Source organism: Conger conger, chromosome 11, assembly GCF_963514075.1.
Source record: "Conger conger chromosome 11, fConCon1.1, whole genome shotgun sequence".
NCBI classification, from domain to species: Eukaryota; Metazoa; Chordata; class Actinopteri; order Anguilliformes; family Congridae; genus Conger; species Conger conger.
Window position 1 is genome coordinate 35028942 of NC_083770.1, and position 21843 is coordinate 35050784.

Consider the following 21843-nt stretch of genomic DNA (forward strand, 5'->3'; position numbering starts at 1 on the left):
TTATGCTCAGAAACACAAGAAAATGCACATATTGTACATATTGGAAGATGCACACAAATGCATTTACTTTCAGACGACTGTTGGCTCACGTCTCTCTCATTCTCTTAGGTCCTCGCATGTTCTTAAATTGCATTTTTTCATTGCCGTATGATTTTAAAATACAACCCCGCCCCCATTTCTTCCTGCACATAGACACTACCTTTGAATTGCATATGGAAACTGTCCGTGCTCATGTTACTTCTGTCATTTACCACTTGATTTCATCGCAGATCATTTTTAATTTTTTACTGCCGCCATTTAAATACCACATTCATTACCGTGATATGTGAACCTGTCAGTATATAGCATTCAAAATTTAATACTGCAATTGTAGCTTCCTTTTCTGGGTGGTGCTAAACTGATGCTATCCTGCTAGGCCTCTCTTGCTGTCATCACAATCATTCATTTCTTTGAAGATAGGACTGCCCCCTGCAAATCCTCTGCTATATCTGTGTTAATACTGTGGCCTGAGGTTGCAAGGCCTCTTTTGAAGGAGTAGCAGATTGATTATTTAAAGCCAGTAAACTGTAAGATATGGATACTGTCCTCGCTCGGGCATGGACAGCTTCTCTGCTGTGGGTCCCAGAATGAGGACTGAGGTGGTAGGGAATCCGATCTTCAGAAACGGAAGTGTTTCGCACCGTTTTCCCAGAGCGAAACGCTGTCCAAGGCAGAAACCTGATAGATCGCCAACCAGAATAGAACAGGCGCCCTAAAAAAAATAAAAAATCCATTGATATGGCAGTTCTGTTGCCTGTTTCAGAATGTCTATGGCAGATCACAGATTACCTGCCAGATGGACTGAAAATACTGGCAGAATGTTGGGCCCTTTCACTTTCTACGAATAACAAATAATATGGCCCGTTTGTGTGGGTGGCAGCCTGCGCTGTCTTTTTATAGATGTTCAAATCCGTCAACGCGTTCTCTTATGTAACCTAGCCTTAGAAAACCCTATGTTTTTAATGGTTCTGGTAGTCGGCTAGCCACAGATTACAGTCCAGAGTATGAAGCTGTGTTCACATGGGCTGCTGGAAAAAGGGTGGATGTGGATTTGGTCTGCGAACGCCCATGTTTCTTTCTAAGTGTGCCTTTGTGAGTAAGCAGAAAGCTCTGCACAAGAGCAGGCTTTACCGTAAGACCCTGCTCCTGCTTGTGTGTAGGTGTGAAGCTCGTAGGTTGTGCTGCTGACGACACCTTTTGATGCGATTGCTTTTCTGAGTCAACTGCGAGAAGCCAATACTGAGACTGCAAATACCGAGTTAGCGCTTGGCCCACATCTGTCACACACACACCCAGGCTCCTCACTCCGGGCAAAACAAAAACGCAAATCACGGTGGCAGCCTTGTTTGTACCTCTGAGTTGTGGCGTTTGGAAAGAGCTGCGTGCTTGTGTGAACTGGCGATGATGCTGCCGTCGAGCTTCCAGATTAGACTGCCTTCCTTTGTGGGATGTAGGCGGCGTCAGAGTGGGACTTTGTGGGATTTCCAGTTAAGAGTCCTGGGGGATGATGTGAACATCTGGCATGGAGGATGCGCACGCTTATGTATCCTGAACCCAAACCAAGAAGCTATCAGCATTCTTTGTGTATATGTGATTATTCAATTGCACTTCAACTGCAATTTGAAGGTAGCCAGATAGATAGAGTTGGTAGACAGATAAACAGTGACAGATAGATAAATCCCCAGTAGGTAGACAGGGAGATATATTGATGGATAAGCAGATAAACAGATGGATTGATGGGAACAGATAGTCTGCTACTCAAAATGTGTCTAGAAAAAAAATGCAGCCACGACAGACAGGCCGGATGATTTATAATGAGAAATTGGGACAGACAACAAAACATAGACAATTCTAGCTGGAATTATTATTGGTAAAAGAAAACCCTCTATTTGTACACAGTCATGTTAAAACCTGGAGCTACCCCAGTGACACACAAGGACACTGCATTGTATATGTACATCCCACATCACACACCCACATTCAAACATAAGCTGTCTTTGTTCTCAATAGTAGTAAAACGTGCAAACTTTGCACGTTGCTGTTACCTTAGCACCACTGACATGCATGGGAACACACCCTTAAATGCTCTTTCTTAAACTCTTAACTGCCCTTTCAGTCTCAGCCTGACTCATATTTTCCATAGAAAACACCTCCTTCCATCGGGTGTTGCTTTTGCTTTAAAGTGTACATGTGCAAATTTAGATTGCCTCTCTTTGCCCAATGGTGATGCTGAATCAGTTTGATGAGGTTAGATTGCCCAAACTGAAAGCAACACGCTTCACCTTTGATTTCTACAGTAATGGAACCTGTGTTACTGCAGAGCACATTCACAGGAAACCATGTGCAAACTGAATGAAAGTCTTTATTTACAGATATGCATGCAAGTAAATGCATCCATGTGCCTTTATCCAGTGAAAGAACTTAGGACAAAGATGTGAGCTTCAAAAACAAATACTTTTTATCAGTATGCAACGCTCAGTTAATAGACTATGACGTACAACCCCCGGAAAAAAAGAAGCATTTGAGGCAAGCGTTCATTGGCTAGCTTGGCTCGGTTACTGAGGGCTTTAAGGAAGAGAGTGTTTTCATGGCGTGCCGTTGGGGTTAGGCGGTTTACAGGCCAAATGGAGGGGGGAAACTCAACTACATGCGTGACCTATAATGTCATGGAGTCCCAGAGCTGAAATCACTGTGACTGTTTGTTTGCGACACTGTAAAATCAACAAAGCCTGCATCTATCAGTTTGGTCCTGTATTTATGTTGTGAAGAATAACGTAGTTGAGACCTCTGTCCCCCGTTCCTCGTCCTCCTCCCCTCCATTCCCAGAGCCCTGCCAATTGTGTCAGCGTGCCGGTCAGTGGTTTACACCGCCCGAACACCCCCTCCTTCCCACCCCAGCCCCCAAGGCCAAGGCACTGCCAATGCCGATACTGGGACACAAAGCAGTCGGTCTTTTCCGATGTGGGACGTAGGAGCGGAAACAGAATGGCTCAGAGTCTCAGGGACTGCTCTGAGACACACAGAACATGGACCATTCATGATACTGTGTGAAGTGCACAATGGAAGAAAACACAAACTAAGCCAGTGACTGAATCACACAGACTAACCTCAGACAAAAGAGAGCTGTTACAGCTTATTTACATGGCTCTTCTCAGAGCCTTACAAAATAAGGAAAATAATCATCAGCGATCCGCTATAATTTAAATAGTGCAGACATTTTGGGCATTTTTAATTATATTTACAAGTGCATTTTATATTGAAAAGTGCATTTACTGTTGCATTTCCTGTTTTCAAAAAAGGACAAAATCATATGCAATTGAAAAAGGGAACTTCAAAGAGAAATCCCCATAGAAGGATGCACAATTGGTGCTCATGTGATGCATGGAGGAGATTCAGAGATGAGGATGTCCCATCATGCACCAGTAACCCCCAATTTAGTATGCATGGCTGACAGTTTAGCTGCCACGTTGCACCCAACGTGTGAGCCATTGGTACTTCCTGTTGGGGTTTTTCTGTGATGTATTATTTCCTGTCAGACAGAGTTTAACTGTGCTGCTGTTCTTGATCTTTTGCATTTGATTTGCTGTCTGTAAACCATTTATCTTTATCTCTTTACCTGTGGATAATAAGTATACTCATGAGTATACTTATATATAGATATATTGAGCAAATTACAAACTAAAAAACAGATTTTCTATAAAAGCAGGTGCTTTCATTGAAAATGTATATACCTTTCTTATTTGCATTTTCATGAACAGAGGGAGGGTGCCCTTCATGCCCAGATTTGCAAAATAAGACATTTAACTTTCAAATGGGATTCTTCCCTCGTTGCTCAGAATCGGGACTCTTTCATTTCAAAGGCTTTTCTTTATAGAGAGCCTGTAACGAAGTAGACCTGTTTATAGCCTCCTTTTGTCGTTTGTTTTATCTGAAGAGCAGTTCCCTTTTGTTCCTCTCCTTTCTGTTTTCACAGGTGAAGGACGGAGCAGTCTCTCTTTCCTGCCCGCTCAGCGCACCTACCCTTTCTTTTTAATTCCTCCATTTTTCTATTTTCAGTCCTCTTCAATCCTCCATCATTCTGCCTCATTTGTTTCACGACATGGTTGCAAATGGAGAGCTAGAGACAGGGAAATCATGGCTTAGTGCATATACCTACGAACATGCCTTCTTAGCAATGAGACAGTGTTAAAGCCTAGAGGTTATTCAGCTCATTACAGAATATTTATACATTTCTGCTTATTTTTCTTCACGTAAACGGGTTATTGAAGTGAGCAGTTGGTAGAAGCAGGGTGAACGATCAGGGCTGTGATTGGTGTAAGGCGATTCAGATCAGGAGACTGACCCTACTGCTGCTTGTGCCCCACAGCCGATATCTCAGAGATGTGCGAGGTGGATGTGTCCTCAGAGCCCAGCAGCCCCACGCTCTACGGAGAATCCTCCGACACCTACTGCCATGTTGACCGCTGGCAGAAGCTGCGGACCGCCGTCCGCAAGCTGGAATTCTGGGAAAACTTCAGCGCAGAGCTCATCGGGAGTGGATTCTTCTCTAAAGTCTACAAGGTGCAGTGCCTCCCAGAGACAGACTGTGCCTGGGCCTTTGACAGTGACAAACGCTACCTGGGCTTTTGACAGTGACAAACACAACCTGGGCCTTTGACAGTGACAAACACAACCTGGGCCTTTGACAGTGACAAACACTACCTGGGCTTTTGACAGTGACAAACACAACCTGGGCCTTTGACAGTGACAAACACTACCTGGGCCTTTGACAGTGACAAACACTACCTGGTCCTTTGACAGTGACAAACACTACCTGGGCTTTTGACAGTGACAAACACAACCTGGGCCTTTGACAGTGACAAACACTACCTGGTCCTTTGACAGTGACATGTATTACCTTTGACAGTGACAAACACAACCTGGGCCTTTGACAGTGACAAACACTACCTGGTCCTTTGACAGTGACAAACACTACCTGGGCTTTTGACAGTGACAAACACAACCTGGGCCTTTGACAGTGACAAACACTACCTGGTCCTTTGACAGTGACATGTATTACCTTTGACAGTGACATGGCTCAGGCAGTAAGAGCAGTCGTCTGGCAATCAGAGGGCTGTGTCGAAGTGTCACTGAGCAAGACACCTAACCCCTAAAATGCTCCTGACGAGCTGGTCGGTGCCTCGCATGGCAGCCAATCGCCGTCGGTGTGTGAGTGTGTGTATGAATGGGTGAATGAGAAGCATAAATTTTACAGCGCTTTGGATAAAGGCGCTATATAAATGCCAACCATTTACCTGGGCCTTTTGACAGTGACAGGTACTGCCTGGTCCTTTGACAGTGACATATACTACCTGGTCTTTTTACAGTCACTCAACCAGGTCTTTTCACTGTGACAGGCTGCCTAGTGTTTCGACAGTGATATACTCTGCTGAGTTATTGCAGGTTGTTATGTCAGCCATCATACTGCAGGCAGCAGGATACAGTACAAAGGCAGGGAAGAAAAAGAAAGATTGAAAAGGAAACATACGATGTCATGTAGTCTTTGAAACTTTGAAAAACTATTTACATAAAACATTTTTTGCAAACAATTGTTTTTTTTAAATTTATAACAAGAGACTATAAAATGTACAACCCGTTACATACATTTATTCTAATGTAGCAGTAAAATGTGCTTCACATACAGAGTGAAAGCCCAGCACATCCAAGACTGTTTGCAGTTGTACCGCATCCAATAAAATGTTTCTATCTTAAATTGAAAACCAGAAAATGCCATGTGAAGAATCAAACTTAACACCTGTTACCCTTTCTCTCGAAATGATAAGAAACGTCCTGCTATATTTCTGTGTGTGTGTCTGTGGCAGTGATTTAGGGAACTCTAATGTTTCACTTATGAAGGAGACTTGTTTGAAATATAATTAGTGTGCTGAAGTCCATGACATTTTCTCTGCATACCGTATCTGTGCATTGTACTCCCACTTTCACTTCCTCCCCTCCGGCCCCTATCAACACCGCTGCTCTTTCAAATGTAGATTATTACAAATATGTCAGCTTTGTGAGGAATGCTGAGAAAGGCGGCACACACACATGAATTATGTGAATGTTTCCTCTGTTTCTTCACCTTAATGGCACTTCCGCTGCATTTCACTCCAAGGCCATTTTCAGCCCCACAAATTGAACTTGCTCAGTTTGTACTGTATTGCTGGTTTATAAGGGCGGCCTGGGCGTAGTGGTTAAGGTGCATGACTGGGACCCGCAAGGTCGGCGGTTCGATCCCCAGTCTAGTCGCAATAAGATCCGCACAGCCATTGGGCCTTTGAGCAAGGCCCTTAACCCTGCATTGCTCCAGGGGAGGATTGTCTCCTGCTTAGTCAAATCAACTGTATGTCGCTCTGGATAAGAGCGTCTGCCAAATGCCATTAATGTGATGTAATGTAATAAGAAAAAATAATCTCTCATGGCTTCTGTAGAAGTTCACAGTGTAACAGTAATGACATTAAAGGCATGGTGTGCACTTGGTGAAAAGACCTTGTGTGAGGAGGTGCCGTTCACTTTGGTCACAGATATGTATGCCACATGAGAAACCACTAGAGGTATAGCCCAGCCAGGCCATACATTGATCATTGCAGTCCTTCTTTTCCCTGCTGTGAAATCCAGCTATGACCATCTTGAAATTACCAGCTACCAGATGTTTCAAAACATACAGTAGCTTCAGCTGGTCGGAACTGGTCAATGAGCAACCAGCTATTTCAAAACCTGTTTTGTTTTTTTAGCAGGGCTGGCATTTCTGCATCGGGCCTGAGCCCTCTTTAGATAAAAAAAAAATGTGCGTAGTGATGAGCACTCTGGTGTTGGAAAATGGCTGATTACAAACATTGGCTCTGCATGATGGTTCCACTTCTCACAGTCTCAGCCAAGGTGCACATTAATCACTTGCCTCTCTGCGCGACACAAAAGCGAGCATTCCTCTCAGACGAATGTCACGAAAGCCATGCGTGAGTGAAATTACAAATACAGTGGCTTCCCATAACAGACAGTGGCCTTGATTCGATTGCCGTTAATGATTACCGCAAAATACAATGCACATACATTTTTTCTTTGCCTTTTTTTGTATTGCTAAACTGAAGGAAAAAAGTCATTTTATCATTTTTGAACAGCTCTCATATGTTTGTGTGGGTTTTTGTTTTTGTTGCTATTTTTGTGGGGTTTATTTTGGAATGGGAAGTGTTTGTGGTAGCTTAAAAGAATATGTGTATTTTGCAGGTACTAATAACTGCAGGAGACCTCTTACATAACCCTTAGATTGGTCAAAAAAACACACAAGGCCATGGCACAAGCAAGCAAGACTGTGGGACATATGCATGATATCCTATAAGTATAATTTCACTGGGCTTCTTGCAATCACTGCACAATTCATCCCATTGCTCTGGGAAGACCCCGTTGAGAAAGTCTAGTGGTATAGTTAATGATATCTGAGTGATTAATTGATTGTTCTACTCTGATTAAAGTGGATTTAATCAACTACTGCTGTGCTCTTTGTTGTTTTCAGATAGAGAATGACAAAATTAAGCTTGTTGAACATCAACTAATGTCACTTGTCAATTGGATGTAGCTTTTCAGCTTTGCCTCCAGACTAACATCACTGAGATGTAACATGACAACTTCAAAAACTATGCAGTTCCATTTTGTTAGATACTTATTAGTACATTGTTAGCTAGCAAACATTTAGTCTACAACTTAGTAGCTAGCAAGGTAATAGTTAACCATTGTAAGTTTGCTAGTATGCCAGCTATGGGCTATTACCATTGTTATGACTGTGAGGAATAGACTGTTATCAAATCCATTGACATGTGCAATATTTTGCACAGAATTCACAACTGACATTAAGATTCTCACTGCAACCTGAAAATGATAGAATCAGCTTAAAGAGAAGCTAAGTTATAATAACAAGGAAACTGAATCAGTGAATGCACACAAATGAAAATGAAAATCTCATCTAAATCTGGGTAAATCGGAAAACAAGTATATTTCCCAAAATGTTGGCATATTCCTTTAAGACGTGTTCGTATGGTTATGAAGAATCGACAATGTTGAGGAAAGGGTGAATTTTGATTTCAGCTTGTCTTTAATTGCATAACCCATTTGTCAGATAATCAATTAAGAGTCAATTAGAAGGAGCCTAGATGAGCATTGTAGTTGCCTATATTTAGCAATCGTGACTTGAAGCTGCCCTGTCATTGTTAAATGCATTGTCATTGTCAGACGAGAGGTTTGTCAAAGGTACTGACAAATTTTATGCAGAATGATACAGCAAAGGTTTTTTAAAACCTTTTCACTGTTTTCAAGTTACATACAATCTTAAACATCCTAAATTAACTTCTATATTAAATTGTTCATTTATAGCCTTGCACTCCTAACTGTATAATATTTAAAGCAGCAGCCATTACACTGTGTAAAGAATGTCACATTGGCCAGTCAAAAAGAAAAAGGATTGGCCCTCCATGTCAAGGTTGATTCAAGTCCTTGGCTTACAGTATGTGATGACTCCACCCTTTACAGGGTTCACTTCAATTGACATTTAGCATAATCATTATCCCAATGCCTTCCCATTGATCAGGTGATGCACACCACAACGAGGAAGGTGATGGTGGTGAAGATCTATAAGAATGACGTGGACCAGGACAGTATTGTAAGAGAGATCAGCCTCCTGCAGAAGCTCTCGCACCCCAACATTGTCCGGTGAGTTCCCTTTTAACACCCATCAATTATTCATTACTCCCATCTGCATGTCTGTCCTCTCTCACACGAACAAAAGTGTTTAGTCAAGTTTATGACTGCAATTTATCCTCCCTGTTTTGTGCTATGCCTGCAGTTGAACAGGCTGGGACAGGGCTGAACCTTTGACCCCTCTTAGATTACCATTTCATGGCTGTTCAAATATTCATGGGGCGCCACTGATTCCCTGGCAGACGTGGAACTCTTGACATGTAACAAATGGGGTTGGATCCCAGTTGTTTCTTTTTTCTTTTACACCGTCAACCAAAGTAGAGAGTGCGAAAATGCAAACCTTTTCTTTGACTGACTATTCCAAATTCACTTCCCAATGGCAATTGTACCAAACAAGGACAACCACAAACACTGGAACAGACTAGTAGTAACATGATAGATTTTTAGTGTGAATAATGTGTCAAAGTAATGATTTTATAGCTCCATCTGTCCAGTTAAAGAGTCATCCAACTAAATCTAAAATTTCCCTCGGGATGAATAAAGTATCTATGTATCTATCTAAAGCCAGAAACACTTGTTCGTACCAAGCATTGTAATTTCTCACCGAGCGAAGGGCACCCTAAGACTATGGAGTGCAGTCAATATGTGAATAAGATAATTAGACAATGCTTAGTCATGAGTCACCCCTGCGTTGGTGATTGTTTCATGGCTCAGAACAACACTGTTTGACAGGCAAATGACTGCATGTTCGGCTTCGTCAAGGGCAAGGGGAAGCCCTTATCAATCTGCACACAACACCTGTGCGATATGCGTTTCATGCAAAGAGGGTTACTGACGGATATTTGGAAAATTCAATAAGCACCTGGCACGGAGTTGCTCTTCCGTAATGGGAGGTGTAATGAAATATACACAGGCCCTTACTGTGTGTTGTGTGTGGGACTGTGTGTGCTAGGTTGGGATTAGGGTGAATCACCATGGGGCTCCCAATCATGCCAGTGGCCATAATACATTCATGTATAACATAGAATAAAATTGCCATTGGCAAAATGAGTAACTCTCACTCTTGGGCTGTTACTTTCTAGTCTGGAGTATGATCTTTACAGAGTCCCTTTTAGATATGAGTTGCGTGAACTCTTCCATGTCTACCTGAGGTACATCTCCCACACTTCCACCCTTGCCCCAACTTCACTCTGAATAGCTGGGCCCATGAACTCTTGCATCAGTGCTGGTTAAAAGGAAAGCTATGTTTTTCTTAAGTTTAGATATCTATTTTTTTCAGGTACGTACAATCAGAATGAAAATAAAAGGCCTCTGAACAATAATGAATTCATAAGTGAGGGATTGAAAGTAACTGTTGTGCCTTCATGTGAAACTGTGGAAGGGTGATATGGAAGTAAAGATCTATTCTGAGGCCAGTTTATTTCCCATTCACTTCACTTTTAGGTATCTGGGCATCTGTGTGAAGGAAGATAAGCTCTACCCAATACTAGAGGTGAGTTTCTGCTCTGGGACATCTTGCCTGAATAGAAGAGACACATAAAAAAAAAACTCAGGACCTCACTTACTGAAGTGTGTTAAAAGTTAGAGAAACACTAGGAGAGGTTCCCATGGCTGTGCTGGGACAGGTGTCTCTGAAGGTGTCTCTCTCCTCCAGTACGTAAGCGGGGGGTGTCTGGAGGAGCTCCTGGCCAGGAAGGACGTGTCACTCAGCTGGCGTGAGAAGGTGGACCTGGCCTGTGACATCACACGGGGGATGATCTACCTGCACTACAAAAACATCTACCACAGGGACCTCAACTCCAAGGTAGGCCTCTTTTGGATTCCATGAGAGAGACAGGCAGAGCCTGTCTTCCTTAGAGAAAGCAACTAGTGCTAATGCAGAATAGCATTAGCACTTCCCTTCAGAAAAGTTTGCCGCTCTGTCATTTTCTTCACAGCAACGCAGGAGCTTTGCCTGGTTAGCTGGGTGTTCTCTTGGTGGAAGCTCGCAGTAAGAAGTGGGTGGTATACGCTCACTTGGAAATGTAAAGAAGGGAAACTAACTCCCCTTTCGTCTGGTTCCTCTGCTCTCGGACTCCCTGCCCTCCGAGGAGGATGGGACGGAATGCGAGCGGCCACCAGCGTGCCGCGCATACCGCCTCTGGCCGAGGATGAGTGCTGCCATTGTGTGCGGTCCTGTCACACAGCAAGAACATTCTTCTGATTTCTCATCGGTTCCCTCTCCGTCTCTTACGGTCCGATGGAACGGCCTGCACGGCAAATGATCTTGCATAACACATCCGTTTTATTGCATTAATGACCTCAGCTGCCATTGGTCTGCATTATTGCGGTGCGTCATACCTGCTTTACAGTGCTACAGCCATACTGTGAATGAAATTACTGCAGTAATTGAGCTACTGTGCTAGCTACAGTACTATTCGGGTATTGCACTGCCGAGCAACTTTCTTAATGGGTAATTGCATTATTTCAATACTGCACTGTAATACAGTAACATAATACTACTTTATGTGGTACATACCAGTGTTTTACTGTATACAGCATCAATGAGTTGATAATTAATGGAATAGCTTACCTGGCCATGTGCTAGAAGCTGAGGTTTTTGACCAGACTTCACACAATGCTGGATATTCTAGACCTTAGGAGAAATGGCAAGTCTGGATGGGATCAATGGCCTGTTCTCATCACAAAACAGTCTTCTGTTCAGAGGTTCATATGGTCTGGTTTAAAGTGCATAGTATGTTCTTTCTTTTAATTAAATTGGTGTACTTAAATGAGCAAAAAGACACAAAGCAGTCTGTTGCTGTTTGGACTTACTCGTTGTGTGCTATCTCATTCTGTTCCTTCCTCTTTGTGTCCTTCTTCCCTCTGTCTCTCTCGTTCCCCCTCTGTCTCTTTCGTCTCTCTCGTATAATGAAAATCAGTAGATGAGCTCATCTGCAAGAGCCCTCTTGGTTGCCAGGCTGGAGGGAGATGTAGGCAGAGCCTCCTGTGTAAATGTAGGGGGACCAGGCTGGAAGGTCAGCCTTATTCACATGCTAATGCACTTCTGATCTAAAGGGTGCCATCCCACAAGCAGGCACTCCAGTTCAACTGGGAACCGCAGAATCATTGTAAAGTACAGAAATACGGACACACACACTGACACATGAACACAGCTGTTCAAACACTCACGCACGCACACTCACGCATACAGTGCAGTCCATAAGTATTTGGATAGTTGTACAATTTATGACACTTTTAGCTCTGTAAACCAGCACATTGGATTTGAAAACAAAACAATGAATATGAGGTTCAAATGAAGTCACCTCACATCCATATTGGGTGATCCATGTAGGAATTACATTCCTCCATTTTAGGACCAAAAGTAATTGGACACTTTGCTTCTCGGCTCTTTCTGATTAGTCAAGTGTATCCAATCCCTTCCTTAGTGCCGGTGTGAGAAAGCATCCTGCATATAGTCTTGATTCTAGGCTTTTGATTGTCATTAGAGTCCATTATTGGCATTTCTCAACATAGACCAGAGTTAGGCCATTCACAGCCAAGGAAGCAATTATGATGCTGAGAAACACAGACTGCACCGTATGCACATGGCATGCACACACACATGCCCATACAAAAATATGTGGGCACATGCGCGCGCACCATAGAGCAAGAGCTCAAGATCGTCCTACTCACCGCCTGTTTGAAAGCGAATACTGGGAGCAGAAGTGTGAATATTAATGACTGCACATTGACGTGCAGGGCAGCAACATGCTCTCCGAGGGAGGAAGGTTTCGTTTACTGAGCCCGAAGGTTCGTCAGCTCAAAGAGTGGAGGCAGTAGTCACCATAGATGATGTCTTTATTGACAGCAAGGGCGTCTTCAGAACGAGCAGCCCTGGACCTTGCAGTGAACTGTTATATTCCGTATTCCTCTCGTTAAAAAATACGGAGTGTCATTGTGCGTTCAGTTCAAACGGAAAACGCTGAGCAGAGCTGTGTAAAGATTTGTGGCTGTTATACCCAAACTCCACTGTACGTGTGGAGATGCCCCAGTTCTAAAGGGGTGGGTGGAGATGACTGTTTATCTCATCAGCGATGTAAGCATAAAATATTGTTCTTCCATTTGATGTGAATCAGCACTTGCCACCCAAGCACTCTCACTGGATTCCAAAAAATATGTATGATCAATAAGCACAGAAAATAATGTAGGTCAGTTTACAGTCCATAGATGATTTTATTCCCTGTCCGTGCATACAGTTGTGAAGTTTTATTTGGCTAGATGTTTGCTGAAATGTTAAGGATAATGAACAGGATAATTACCTGTTTTGTACAAATGTAGTGCTGTACTGAGGATTTGACCCAATGGCACTGCCTCCATAATAATAATTGCTCGGCCTCCATAATAACAATGCCGTAATAAACCAGGACTGAGGTGGGAAGATAAAGTGCCGTGAAAAAATAATATCCCTTTAGTGTTGTTTTGATTGGTTTTGTATTTTAAAATCACATGTTTATGTTCTCACGATTGTTCTCTATGGGATTAATTATTAACACATGTCCTATGAAAATTAATACATACAGCCACCACTCCCCATTCAGTCTTGTGACCTGAAATCAACCCTAGCCCTGTTCTGTGCTCAGAGCCCACTGCAGGCCTTGGCAGGAACTGGCTAAATTTAGCCTGTTGGAGGGGAGGGGGGTTTAGGGAGAGGTTGGGGGGCAAGGGGTTTGGAGAGATCCCCAGACTGCTGCGTAATCACAGGCTACCGAATGGAAATTGTAGAGACGGTGGCTTCCCAGTTTAATGGGAAACAGACGAAGAAACCAGAGGCCGCTCTTGCCTGGAAGTTTTTCCCCTTTGGTTTTTTCCTTTTTTTTTCTTTCCCCACGCGGGAGCCTGGCTTCGCTTCTCTGCACAACGGTCCCGTGGTTCCCATGGTGACGGTCGCCCCCTCTGGCCTGTCGCCCCTGGCAGCAGGGCAGGGACGAAGACAGCAGTGCCGAGCGTGTGCAGATGACAGAGCAGCTGGTGGATTACCTGCAAGGTGGCTCATTACGGAGGCCCAGGCCAGCCCTGAATCATTTATCACAGCACAGGGAGGTGATGATCGGAAATCTCACTGACCTGGGTCAATTACTGCATGCCTGCTTTACTCCAGGGCCTCTAAACCACTGCTCAGTGTTAAATCAACTCTAACAGAGTATATACATTCCCTAGTACTTTGTTAGAGTGAAACTAACACTGGACGTTGTACTGTGTGGGCGAGAAGTCTCTAAACCATTGTTCAGTATTAAATCAACTCTTAACAGAGTATATATAGTCCCACATATGTACTTTGTTAGACTTAAATTAACCCTGGACATATTAATGTGTGGATGGAGAGGTGGGGATATTACAACTTAAGGTTCCCTAAAACCATTGCACTCGATGAACAACCTCTCCAACCTCTCTCGTATATTCTCTGTTAACATGGAACACTGAATGCTTCAGGTAACTGTGTTTGGCTGAACCATGACAGTGGAAGTCCATCGCAGTCCCCCTCATCACACACTCCAACCAGTCTTTATGTAATCACAGCCGGCAAGAAGCCCCAAACTGAGAGGCAGGCAATTTGGTAATCATACGTGAGCGGTGAATGACTGAGTCACTGCCCTTTCAGTGACTGTAGCTCCGTACTCCATAGCCTGTGCCTGGAAGTTATATCAGAGAGATGGAGAGGAGTAGAGGGGGAGGTGGGAGGCAAGGGACAGAGTCAGTGTTATGACAGGTGTGCAGATTAAGGTTGAGATACACTGCCCTCTTCTGGTAGATCAATTTCAAGAAAACAGAGCACATGGTTTGTTGTGAAGTGGAACGACAGAGGGGGGTTTACATCAAATCGTCAAGGTGTTTGTGGAACAGATATGTTTGTAAGCAGCACCAAAGATAATGCTTTGTAATGTATAGCTTTCATTATGGCCCAAAAATGCCATGTAACAGGGATCTTTCCTGCTCCCTGGATTCGTTGAATACAGCAAATATGACTTCATTTTTTGTCTTTGACGTGTGAAGACAGATATTAGATAATCTGGCGGATTAAACTGAATTGAGGGGCGTGAATTGAAATTGTAGGTTATGGAAAGCATTGAGATTTCCAAAAGCTAGCTAGGGGCTGCTTATCATTGCATTCCACAGTGATTGGGCACGATTGGCCATTGTACTCCGCATGCTTGGGCGTCTTCAGGCAGGAACACGCAAAATGGCTGAACCTACGCCCACTACATCAGTTGCACATAAAGTCTACTACTCAAATTACTCCCCCACCCCACATGGAAAAAGCAATGATGGGATGGGGGCAGTAAATGTGCAAGAGAGAAAAAGAGGGAGAAAAAACGAAACTAGCTGTGCTCTGACCTGCTGTAATGTCTCTAATGTCCCTGCAGAACTGCCTGATCAGGGTAACGGCACGGGGGAGGGAGGCCCTGGTGACAGACTTTGGGCTGGCCCGGGAGGTGGTGGAGCTCCCCGCTAAGGACCCCGACAGGAAGCTGTCCCTGGTGGGCTCCGCCTTCTGGATGGCCCCCGAAATGCTGCGAGGGGAACCCTATGACCGCAAAGTAATTAACCGCCAAGTAACTGCCACATTGGCTCTCTACAGTGAAGCTCAATGGAAAGAATACAGTAGCCAACATAATGCAAGCTTCTTAAATCCTGCCGTGAATAGCCTATCTACTAGAATAAACTTTGGTGTGAGTTGAAGAAAAACCTTTTTAGCTTCAGGCACAACAATTGTAATTATCTTGTATTAAATTAAATTTGAGCAGCTCTGGAATGTGTAACCTAATTCCCACAGCAGAAATAAACTGTATTGTTAAGTTATGATAGCCTAAATAAGTTTATAACTCACAAATTTATGTTATTCGCTATTTTTCCCAACCCTTGTCCCTGGCATTGTTGGTGGAATCGGTGTTACTTTTTGCTATTCGCCTATGAGTGTTTCATGTTCTAACTTCTTTGTATCCATCCATTATATTTTTTCATATCAGTTTTTCCTCAGGTGAGAAACATGATGCTGAAGTAGTCTATGGCCCAAGCTGCACTGCTATAGGCCTCATTTTTGCATACACGTGCACAGCTCTTGGTTAACAAAGCAAGTTGATAACTTTGTAGTACCGGTTAAACCAGTTAGTGGTTATTTCGTTATTTTGTTTTGTGAAGCCTGGTTACGCTCGACTCCCTTCGTAATACATAACCCCCGTTTCTTGTGTTTTGAATTGGTTGCTGATATCAAAGCAAAAACAAAAACCCTGCAGCCCTCCTAAGACCAGGAGTGAGGACCACTGGTCTAGAGCCAGTGCTGATGAGGGAAGATACTGGAAAATCTTACATACAGTGGTCTATCCAATCAAGCGCTCTGCTGAGATTTATTTAAATGCACTGATAGAACCATCAGTTCAGCATTGATCTGCGCTTTGTCTCCAGGTGGACGTGTTCTCCTTCGGGATCGTGCTCTGTGAAATACTGGGCCGGATCACAGCCGACCCCGAGATCCTCCCAAGGACCCAGGTAAGCCTTTTTGCGACTGTAGCCACGCCAGTAACTGGTGGGGCTGCTGTAAGTGTGGCCTTCTCTACACATCTAATGAGGAATACGTGCATTGGATGCTGAAGTGTGCACACGGTCTATAATTAAGTTATCATTGTCAATGTCGACAGAGCTTAAGAGACGGGAAAAGCTTGTCTGGTGACTCCTGGCATACTGTGAATTGCTATGGCAGCTAATGCTCTACAGTTCAGGTTCTGCATGTGAGCAGGGCGTAAGAGTCTATTGATTCCAGCCCTCTTACTCCTGAATAGATCTTATTATATGGTTGTTCTAATGGGGCAGGATGCATCAGTATTGACCAGAAGCTGACCCTAGTCATTCTCTAAGGGAAGATAGCAGGCTTAATTCAGGATTTGTTCAGCAATTACACTGATTAAAGGTAAGATATTTTAGTGTTAGCTGCTTCATCTTTTTTTTGTTTTTTCTTTCTTAAAAAGGTTTTGCCGAAATGCATTTGAGAAATCAAAGGCTTTTCAATCTGATATAACAATGACCATTGCTCTTTGATGGTGATTTGTCATGTCAATTTTAATCAGTTAAAGGCTGGCAAATGTATTAGTGCAGTAATATTCACACTAATAAAAAATGGTCTTGTGGCCATTCCATCGGGTTTTTGTTTAAATTATGTAGGAGTTCATCCTGATACAATCTACTGCTTCATACTATTTTGAATTATATACTCCTTATTAAGGGTGTGCCAGAGAAGACATTATCTGTATCTTCATCTGTTCATCTAATAAACGTATCTGTATCTGTATTCATATAGAAAACAGGAGTTGGTCATGCTTATACCGGAGATTACCAAGCTGAGAAAATGCCAGCTTTCTTGGCATTATATACAACTAGCCATCTCAGTGTCTGAACAACACTAGAGCCAGCTGTAACTGCCAGAGCAACACTAGAGCTAGCTGTAACTGCCAGAGCAACACTAGAGCTAGCTGTAACTGCCAGAGCAACACTAGAGCCAGCTGTAACTGCCAGAGCAACACTAGAGCTAGCTGTAACTGCCCCAGACCCAGCAGGCAGTTGTCTACCAGCAATTGGTAACAGTAAGAAAAAAACATTATTAGCCTATTGCTAGCTGGCTAGCAGGTTACAGTTGGATAGCTAGCCAAGAAAACTAGCCACTACTATTAGGCGCACATGTTCACATTTTGATTCCAGGATTCACTGAGCGAATCCCTACTCAATGAATGCAAGTAGATATTCAGTCAGTGTGTCCTCTTGTCATCAAAGTTCATAGAGCGACTTATCATGGGTTCTTTGAGTTCTTTGGCTAGCCAGACGTATGGCTGAACAAATCAGTGAATTGATATTCATAGCTAACTGAATTAAATTATTACAGTCATTGAAAGGAACTGCCTTCCAATATTCATCATGTAGCCAGGAACAGGTTGACATTCATTGTTATGATGACCTTTGACCCAGCCCTGTGTGCTGCCATTGGGTTGGGTTGTTGGACGGTGATGGGTGGGGGTGGTTAATGTTTGCCGATACAGCGGTTCTTTTGTGTCACGCACATAAAGGACAGTGCCGAATGAAGTGCCAGCACATATTTGTGTGAATACGGCTCTTTCAATCATCACAACACATATTTAGCTTTACATAAGGTTCCTATCTGTTACCGTATTTCACAAGTAGAATCCATTTCTCCATACATGTTTGGGATTGATTAGTACTTGGATGAAATAGTCACAGGGATGCTCTGCTGAAGAAGATGCCATTTTTTTCCAATGAGATGTTAAACCAAGATCCTCACTACCTGTGGTCATTAAAGATCAGGGGCTTCACCAGAAGTTGCCAAATTGCATCTTTCGACCAGCTACCAAATTTTTATTTATGTACTGTCACTGAATGGTAAGGATACAGTAGGTCCTTGAAATAAAGTCTGACTCTAAATATACATTTTTAAAGAACACTGAAAGGTGCTACATGAATACAGCCCATTATGATGATGGCAATTGTTATTATTATCTATATGGATGGTCATTGAATCATAGGCATCATTTACATTTGTGTGCCTGTCAGGATTACGGCCTGGATGTGACGGCGTTCCAGAAAATGGTGACTGGGTGCCCGCCACGTGTGCTGGAGCTGGCATCCAGCTGTTGTCTGGTGAGTGCCTCATCATTTTGCCAGCCAAGCTCACTGTGACACCAGTGGGAACCAGGTTGTAGGTTCAGATCAGACTTGCATCGTTTTTTTGGATTCAAATACTATTCTGTGCTCGATTGATCTTGCCTGGTGCAATTGAGCCAACCAAGAAGACCATAAGGTGGGGTTTGCACTTTCTGAGAGTATTTCCTAGGTTCTTATCAGACATGCAGTGGACAAACAAGTGCAGAAAAGTATTTGACCCAGGTCTGGTTCAGATCCCAAATGGGAACTGCTCTTGTAGCATTTAGGACAGTTCACATTGCAAATACCCAACAAACTGCTATGTGGGGAAAAAACATCATGTTAAATGACTTGATGTTAAATGTTAAGAACCATTGTGTCAGCAATCGGTATGCCTCCAATAAAAGTGATCGCTTCCTATCCCAAATTTTGTGATCATTCTACTGTATCACTGATTTAAGAGACCGATGTGACAAATGATACTGCAAACTGTGCCATCCCACCTTAGACCTTTTTCTCCACCACAGATGGACGCTTTCCGACGGCCTTCTTTCACAGAGCTGTTGGACGAGCTGGAAGAGATTGCAGAGACTCTGGAACCCCCAAATGCAGAGCTGACCACTGGCTGAGGGCTCTCCATAAGCCATTCTCCCCACTGCCCTCTCAAAAACCAGGACCCCATTGATTTGGGTAGCTGACAAGATCTGTACCTAACAGATCAGAGATGGGGAAGGTCTCTCATTGGCAGGACTCTACGGATTATGGGACGCTCTGTAGTGGACGTGGAACCCAATTTCTGGAACACCACGGCATGTGTGTGTGTGTGTATGTGTGTTTGTGTGTGTGTGTGTTGTGTGTGTGTGTGCGGGTGTGTGCGCATGTGTGTGCGGGTGTGCGTGTGTGCATGTGTGTGTGTATGTGCATGCGCACATGCGTGCACGCATCAGTGTTACCACGTATCCATACTAGACTGCACTCCTGAGGATCATAAGGTTGAACCTATGGTCACACAATGGTGGACTTTTTCTTTTTTTTTTCACTCCCATGCCCCAACCTTTAACATCATGCATTTGCCATCTGAAAAGAATGACCAAATTTACACAAATATTGAGTGGAATTTATGTTTTGACTGATGACAAAGGATTCACTGTTTTAGAAAAATGTCTAAGAATGGCTTTTTAATGATTCTTTGTTTAATTGTATTATTATTTTCCTGTAAAATATTATATTGAACAGTGTGTTGGTTTAGTAACTGATGATACAGGCACTTTTCTGTTGATACAAATGTATTTTTTCATTCCTTTTTCCTTTTGTGTGTTTTTGTAGTTGTTTGTTGACCTTGTTTTTCATGGTTTCCTTTCATTGGCTGGACAGAGATATATTATATTGGCCAATGGGTTTTTTAAAATGCAGTGGGTTTTTTAAAGTGCTGCTATTACACAGGTGATTACTGAAATGAATTAGCCACTGAGCTCAACTCTATGGAAACTCTTTCTTGGATTTCCTTATACAAACACAGACAACAGGAGTCAAGGTGTCTGGACTGAGCATGCCTTGAATGGTTTGTTTGTTTCGTTTTCCTCATACCAACCATTTTAATTCACCCACAGATCATGTTTTTGTAGGATAGATTCAGATTTGATAGCATCTAACAAGGAAGTCAGTCAGTGTGGTGCCATCTTATGAAATCTCGTTTAACTAGCTTGAGCTGCAGCAACCATCTTAATTGCTGTAGTAACTCAATTACCCCTGTAATCCAGATTTACTATGAACATTGGTGGCTTGAGTTCAATCCTTTGTGTTCTCTCTCACTGCTTGTCTTTCCGAACTCGTATCATATATCTGTATATGTGTAAATATTTTGGTTGTACAGGCAGGTTGTCTCATAATATAAACAATGTTGTTATGGTATATCACTGGTGCTACCACCTATTCCTCACATGTTAAGTGCCAGAGAGCTTTCTAGGAGGTTTCTCAGTATTTCCTGAGTCAATGAGGAGTTTGATTTTCACTGATTTACTGCACACAAACAGTGGCATAAGAAAACATCTCAAGGCGTTTAGTTGTGTGGACCAATCAGAGATGGACTGATGGGTTGTGGAAGACGGGAATTGTGCAGCACTGGAACCAATGGTGCGAGACCTGAGGCAGAAGACAGAATAGAATGGGAGATAGAAAGAATGTATTTTCAGAGGGTATTTTCAGAATTGTTGGACTTCAGCACTATATAGCATAACCACACAACCAGATCATGGTGGTCCAAGGAGCTCTGACAACCTCTTGTTTAAAACAAATTATTATGCTTTTTTTGTACTATGACATGTTCCATTGTGGGCCGCTTCAGACCGTTCAGTCAGGTCTGCTGCATATCATGGTGGAATCAATGTTCTTTCTCAGGATCTTCAAAAAATATAATTAAAAACCCTTAATGGAAGCCGACAGATCAGCACAAGTTCTGGAGAGTCACCGTTTGTTTATTTGGCTGTTGATTTAAATGACTATTGCTTTTTCATACCAAGAGAAAGAAAAAAAATGTTCTACCATTTTTTCTATTATTTCAAAGTTGCAAACACAGTTGTGCGCTGTAAATAGAAAGGCTTTTCTCCATTAAATTGCTTGAGGGAAAATGCTGAATAAAAATTTTAAAAACCACTTCATTTTCTGGGAAATGGAGGAGAGATGGTTCCCAATTCAAATATCTACTGGAAACACGTGCCTCTTATAGTGGTATTTGGTCACTGATATGGGTTTGTCACACAGGTGAAAGGCATGTTGGTATAGAAATATTGTGACTCATTCAGTTTAATCACCATGTTGGAAGACCACCTTCCACCTTGAGGGTTATGCATGTAACAAGCAGACACACCAAAGTCTGTAAGCAGGCATAGCATGGGTCAGACTACAGGCAATAATGTATGCACCAACACCCAATAACCATCAGGAAACATTGTAAGATGGGAAAAAAGGGGCTGCATATAATACAAAAACATGGATAATGATCTATATTTCATGTTCAAATATATGGGAAAACTATCATTTTATTTCAATACATTTACTCTCATGTTCAATGTTTTCTTATTTAGTTATCTCATTTTTTCTGAAAACCACGTGGCCAAAATTATTGCCACCCCTAACAATTATTGTAAATAAAATGAAGCAAAGTAAAATTGGCTATACAATTTTACTTAATGTAGTTAATCTCAGTCTAAAGGAACTAGATTGTGCTTTCCATCACTTCCTGTTTCACTGGAGTATACAAATGAGGTAACAAACATGCAAAATCCCTTTGTCATCCAGCAGCATGGGAAAATTCAAAGAACTGTCAATTCAGTAGTCACAAGTCGGCCTGTAGCGTAGTGGTTAGTGGTTAAGGTATATGACTGGGACCTGCAAGGT

The 21843-nt window shown here is 42.7% G+C and overlaps 1 protein-coding gene across 2 annotated transcripts in view; it reads left to right on the forward strand.

The window, feature by feature from the left end:
* The window catches only part of LOC133140003 (dual specificity testis-specific protein kinase 2-like), a 32947-nt gene extending 11847 nt beyond the window's left edge, over positions 1-21100 (forward strand). For both annotated transcript variants that reach the window (XM_061259501.1, XM_061259502.1), the window contains 8 exons: positions 4406-4599; positions 8654-8775; positions 10207-10255; positions 10418-10567; positions 15168-15341; positions 16207-16290; positions 18358-18444; positions 18975-21100. In XM_061259501.1, the coding sequence (XP_061115485.1) occupies positions 4406-4599; positions 8654-8775; positions 10207-10255; positions 10418-10567; positions 15168-15341; positions 16207-16290; positions 18358-18444; positions 18975-19076 (962 nt within the window). In that variant the 3' untranslated portion in view covers positions 19077-21100. The remainder of the gene's footprint in view (positions 1-4405; positions 4600-8653; positions 8776-10206; positions 10256-10417; positions 10568-15167; positions 15342-16206; positions 16291-18357; positions 18445-18974) is intronic.
* Positions 21101-21843: the final 743 nt, after the last annotated feature.